The following is a 6,350-nucleotide window of genomic DNA, read 5'->3' on the forward strand; positions in this document are numbered from 1 at the left end:
TATACATAATACAAATAACAATTTTAATTTAAAATCATTTACTATTTATAAACTTAGTATTATTTAAAAATAAATTAGCATTTTCTAAAACATTGTTTAATTCAAACATCATAATATTATTATAATTTCTTTAATTTTTACAGCGTTTATAAAAACTTAAAATAAATTTTAATTTATCTTAGTACCTAGACATAATGAGTAACATAATAATATGTATTTTTTCAAAACTAATACAAATTAAGAATGGTTAATATTTAGGTAATATTTTATGTAAATAGACAAAATAATGTGACAAAGTGACGAATTCCATATATTCATATACACTGCAGTTAGTAAATAAACAATAGCATGAACTATAAATTTGTAAACAGTATATTTTGTTCATTGTACACATTTTTGATTTGTTTAATAATTATATATATAATATGGGAAATATCAAAAATTAATAATTTACTCTAAATAAATAATTATTTTCAGAAATGTACAACCTAAAACTATTTAAAAATAAATTATGCTTTTCTTGAAGTTATACTAGACAAGGGTACTATAATATTATAGTTTCTAACAATGAAAGTATGGTTGTTTTTTTAAAATAACTATCTACGAAATTATCCAAGATATTTAATTTAGGCAATTGTTTAGTACTAAATCAAAATATTGTTTGATAAGTATTATGTATAACATGTAATTGTTATATTTTTATTTAAATTGTAATATTAAATGATTAATGGTTTGCTTTGCATATAATATGGTGACCTAAAGAAATTCATTGTACACTGTTCAATGTAAAATATATTGTTTGTCACTTATTCGGTAATCTAGTAAAATTATTTTAATGAAGACTAATAGTATTTTAAACAAAGCAAATTTTAGAAAATATTTTAGCAATATAGATGTAAGTAATTATGTATTAATTATCATAAACACATAATATATTAAAAGTGAATACAATAGCTTAATTATTTATATTCAAGGTGTTATAACAATTGAATATTTTATTACTTAAATAAATATTTGTATACATTTTAATAAGATTTGTTTTTGGGTAGGTTATTACAAATTTTCCAACTGGCAACTGCGATTTTTTATCATATTAGAAATAAAACGTTATTAAATAAAATGATATTATAGTAAAATATACATAGGTACCTAATATGTATATTAAACACATACAACACGTGTGAAATATTTCTGATTTTTACTATTCATTATTTTATAATAATCTAAAATAACAGTCGGAATTTAGCTTTTAAGATATTAGATTATTTAATAATAAATTTTGCAACATTTATTTTGTATGAAATAATGAGTAATAACAAATACAATTTTATATCCTCGTTTCTGAAACAAAATATGAGTTCATATTGAATGCGACTTTTTTGAAAACTGTAATTGGATTTAATTGTATAACGTGTATAAGAGCTCAAATAATAATTTGTATGTTCGTGGTCGTGTCTTGATTTATAATCTTAGAACAATTTATTTCCTTCTGAGGCCAAAATGGAAAACGAAGAGAAAGCAATGTCATTGGCAAAAGTTGTTTGAGTTCATAAATCTTCGTTTTGGGAAGAATTGTGTTGGGTTAAGTATACTTTAAAGACGAGAAAACTTGTTATAAACTTGTCATAGACTTTTTGTGATCAATTCCCAATACCATGTTTTACTGATAATTTTTAACATTTTTATTACAAAGATAATTAATTTACATTTTAAAAACAGCAAATTAAATTTTTAATTTTATTTGACGTAATAATTATGTAGGTACCGAATTGACATTCGGTAAAAGTTAATTTATTTTAAAATAAAAAAACAAATTGACAATATTCCATCACATCAATAGTATTTAGGTTCTAAATAAATACTTATTTATATCAAGCAGTTTAACTGACTATAAACACACCGTAGTAAAATAGTCAATAAATTTAAAATGCCTTTTATTTTTAGTTAATTTTTTTAATATCTAAATAACTATTGTTAAAATATAAAACAATACACAAATACTGGAATTTGAAATAAATGATAATTTTCTCTAAAACAGTATGCATTTTTTATAGTAATCCTATTAATCTTGATTTTCCCAAAACGTTCCAACTAAAGTTTATATGCATAAACATTAAAATAAATAGGTACTTATGGAAAATATAAACAAATCTGGATTCATTTTTTTAACGATAACTGACTGAATAATAACTATTATATGCATGAAAAAATATGATTTTATTGATGTGTACCTATACTAAATTATAATACCTTAAAAATAAAAAATGTTGGAAGCCTCTCGACTCTCTATTATAATAAAAATAATGACTACAACACTACTAGTCTATATAAATTATAAACATACAGAGAGAGAGAGAGAGAGAGAGAGAGAGAGAGAGAGAGAGATAGTTTAAATAAATACATATTATAATATAGTATATGTATTATACATAGTTATATTATACTCATACAGAATGTATACAATTGTGAAAAACATAACTTATATTGTTGTAGTTATCTGTATCAAATGCCACACAAGTATTTCTGCGCGATGTTGGTTTCAAACTGTCTGGAAACTTGAGCTGTGAAGTAACAACTGACGGACCTTCATTCAAAACTGCGACCGTCTCAAAAGAAATCGTAGTTGTGGGTGAGTAAGAACTAAACACTGAACACTTTTTAATCACATCCTATATTATTATATTTTAAGTTTAAAATAAAATATTTACATAATATTCACTAAAAACTATCATAAAATATCAAAAGTATTTTATTAATAACAATTTTTCAAAACATAAGTTTATCTGAAATAGTGTATTTTAATTATAAATACATTATGTAATGAAATGTTTATCTTCGATTATAATCCAACTCCTCTAATCAGTTATATTGTAGTTTGCGTTTGAGGTGGCACGTTATATTATTTTATTTTTTTGTACACACGGATTTTAATATTATGTTGGTCACTCTCTATTTAAATATACCTATATTATTCTTTTGAATTAAAAACTAAAAGCTTTTTGTTATTATTTTAAAATATATGCATGATGGAAATTGAAAATACAAATTTAAAGATATTATACAATTTTGCTGGCCTGACATAATAAAGATCTAATGCTACCTTTTAGCGAGTTACCACAGAAAGAAATTAATACATTGTTTGAACTCTTATAATTTCCCAAAGGGTTGATTTTTTCTAACTATGTTATTCCTATAGGACATGAACTATCATAAACATTTCAAATTTAACATAGCTATGTATAGATATATTTGTAAATATATAGTATATCCCGATGAAGAAATTATGGTTATAGTTTTATTTAGTTCTTACTATAAAATTATTTATATCAATTTTTAAAAAGTTATTAGTTTTTGAAATACAACAATATTGATTTGGTCAAACACGTGTTAAGTCTTAGTTTTCCGTCATTTTAGATTCTGAGCGACAAAGGTATTGAATTTGCAATTTTTTTTTATTCATATCCACAATGAGTACCTAGTAGAAGAAATACTTGGATTTTCGACTTTGAGGGTGTTTTCTGATAGATTATTATACCTATTCGATGCTTTTTAACAGGTCAAAATTAAAAATTCACAATATTCTTCAAAATAAAAAGGAAAACAGAAATAAATTAAAGGGAAACGGGATTTTTTACGTTAATCCAGTTTTTGGTGAACTTGATTCTGTTTTTTATTATTACTAAAAACAATTTTTCAGTAAATACTTAAAATTTTCACCAAATGTTTATAATAACATTTTCTACTCATGATAAAAATATCAAAATATTTTGATGCTTTTTATTGGTCTGTTTATATTAAATATATTTTACTATTAACATTTTTTTTTTTAAATTTATATTGTTGAAAAATTGTTAATTTTATCAAAAAGTTCGAAAATGTAATACAAGATTCCTCATAAGTTTTATATTAGACATTCACAAATATTGAAAATACATAATTACCATTATTTTTTACAAGCAATTATTGTAGTTCAAATGTATAGCGTTCAATTTGTATATCTAAGTCATGAAAAATGAATAAAAGGTTCCTCATAGTTTATGATGGAAATAAACATTTAAAAAAAAATAAATATATAAGAATTTCTCCTAAATTTGATATTCAAACAAATTATTTGTTTATTTTAATTATTAAATTATTAGTTAGTTTAATTACTTTGTTGTAATTATATTATAATTGTTCCTGAGGATTTTAAATATTTACGTATATTATTATATTTATATACACGATAAAATTTTCAAAACTAGAAGATTAATTCTATATGTGATTGCTTATTTATAATTTATATCATTATTCCCAATAGTAAAATAAACTCCTATATTAATTAATGGCTATATATTTTTATGTAATAAAAGCTTGACTGACATACCATATCCGCTCAGAATCGTTTTTCGTATACGATGATTTATCATAGAATTCAAACAATTTAATTGTTTATCACATCCAATACAACGCCCTCAGAGGTTTCTTTGATATTTAAACGTTGGGTGTATTTCATAATTTTGTCTCCTATATTTATAATCAATGTAATGTTTGAACATAACATTACAGCTGGCGAATATTTTAATTTCTTGTAAATTCGATGTGTTTATCAGAAATAATTATTTTCGTATACATTGATTTATGTAAAACAAAAAATGGTTATTCTAGATCATCAAAAAAAATATCATACCTGGTTACAAATTTATCTTCTATAACTGCATGTAAATTTCTCGTATTGATGCTACGTTAAAATATATTATATTGTTTAGTGTTTACTTTCTGTTGAAAATATTCTTTTGAAATAGTTAGTGAAAGAGTATTACTAATAGTGTTTTATTTTATACACTTTCAACAGTTCAAAACAGTTCACATATTATAGTTTTATAAAATTTGTTGGGTTTTTTCGGCATCAAGACATTCTGTATTCAGCGTTAGACGATTCCATCTTCAATTGAAATGAATAATAGATAAGGAAGCATATCGATTCACGATTTAAAGTGCAAAATGTGCGTCTGATGTTCAATGTTTTGGATTGGCTGATTATACTGAAAACTGTCTCAGAGACAACATGAAACCGAAATGTTATAGTGTTGAGGTGATATTTCTGTCCAAATATTGTCAAAGGTATCATCATGCACATTTAAGCCATTGATGTAGCTTTGAATATTCAGTAGTTGCTTTTACTACGGTTATATTCTGATAAATGAGTTGATTTTTAAATAAAAAGTCTAGTAAATGGTCACATAATTTTGACTGAAGTAAGTGATATAATTAAATGTAGGTACTTATCTAATATCTATGCGTAATACATTTATTTATTTTGTTGGTAGTTTTCTATCTTCTAGTGTTGTATAATTTTTTTGGATAACTATAGTAAATACTAGTTAGGTTCCCTAGCACCAATACCAATAAAGCAAAAAATATCAATATATATTTTTCATGAAAAATTGAAAACTACAAACCTAGGTGGTTTTTAATGATTTTAACACGGTTCTCAGAAAAAAATTAATTAATTATATTTTCCTTAAACTCTATAATTTCATTGACTGAAATTATTTTACGTAGTTGTAAGAATGCATAAACCAAGAAATGTCTTGGAATTTGAACGATAACAATATTATATGACTTTAAATATACAAAATAGCCTTGATTGATACTATAGTATAATACTTTGTATTTATACAATTTCTTGTTTCTAATTTCGTCGATTTGAAAACTGATCTTTTTAACCTGAACCGTCTTATTATATAATAGGAAACAGTAATATAAATAGGTATATATTATTATGTGATATGAGTGAAACATAGTAAATTTGACAGCCATTATTAGAACTTTTAACAATTTTTTTATTTCAGTTTATTAAATGTATAATAATACATACCGCCTTTAAGTATTGCTTGTTATGGTGATAAGGATTCATTTTGTGTATTATCTACTATAATATTATTATTGTTTCTCAATATTAACGAATAAGAAAAATAATAATAAATAAATGCAATTACCGAAATAGATATAGATTTTACAACAATAATAATCTTATGTATAGACCACGAATAGTATTATTCTATAGACATAAAAACTATTTTAGATTCTGAGTGGAACGATTTTTTTTTTTTTTGTGTCTGTGTACACGATAAGTATTCAAAAAATTGCTTCGATTTTTCAACTTCAGTATCTTGTTCGATTGGAAAGTGAATATCGTTGGTACATTGGGGAGGTCTAAAATTTAAGATTCCCAGTAATTTTCAAAAGCGCCGAGAAAAACCAAGGAAAAATTAAGGAAAAACGAGAATTTTTACGCAAAATCTGTTTTCGAGAAAATCGATTTTGGTTTTTGGTGTAACTTTAAAACAAATGACCGTAGATACATG

At 23.5% G+C, this 6,350-nt stretch overlaps 1 protein-coding gene across 1 annotated transcript in view; it reads left to right on the top strand.

Moving 5' to 3' along the window:
• LOC100573338 overlaps window positions 1-6,350 on the top strand; it is a 74,571-nt gene that overhangs the window by 13,545 nt on the left and 54,676 nt on the right. The window contains exon 3 of the mRNA XM_008188977.2: window positions 2,494-2,629. Within this exon, the coding sequence (XP_008187199.2) occupies window positions 2,494-2,629 (136 nt within the window). The remainder of the gene's footprint in view (window positions 1-2,493; window positions 2,630-6,350) is intronic.

The sequence above is a fragment of the Acyrthosiphon pisum genome, chromosome A1 (genome assembly GCF_005508785.2).
Source record: "Acyrthosiphon pisum isolate AL4f chromosome A1, pea_aphid_22Mar2018_4r6ur, whole genome shotgun sequence".
NCBI classification, from domain to species: Eukaryota; Metazoa; Arthropoda; class Insecta; order Hemiptera; family Aphididae; genus Acyrthosiphon; species Acyrthosiphon pisum.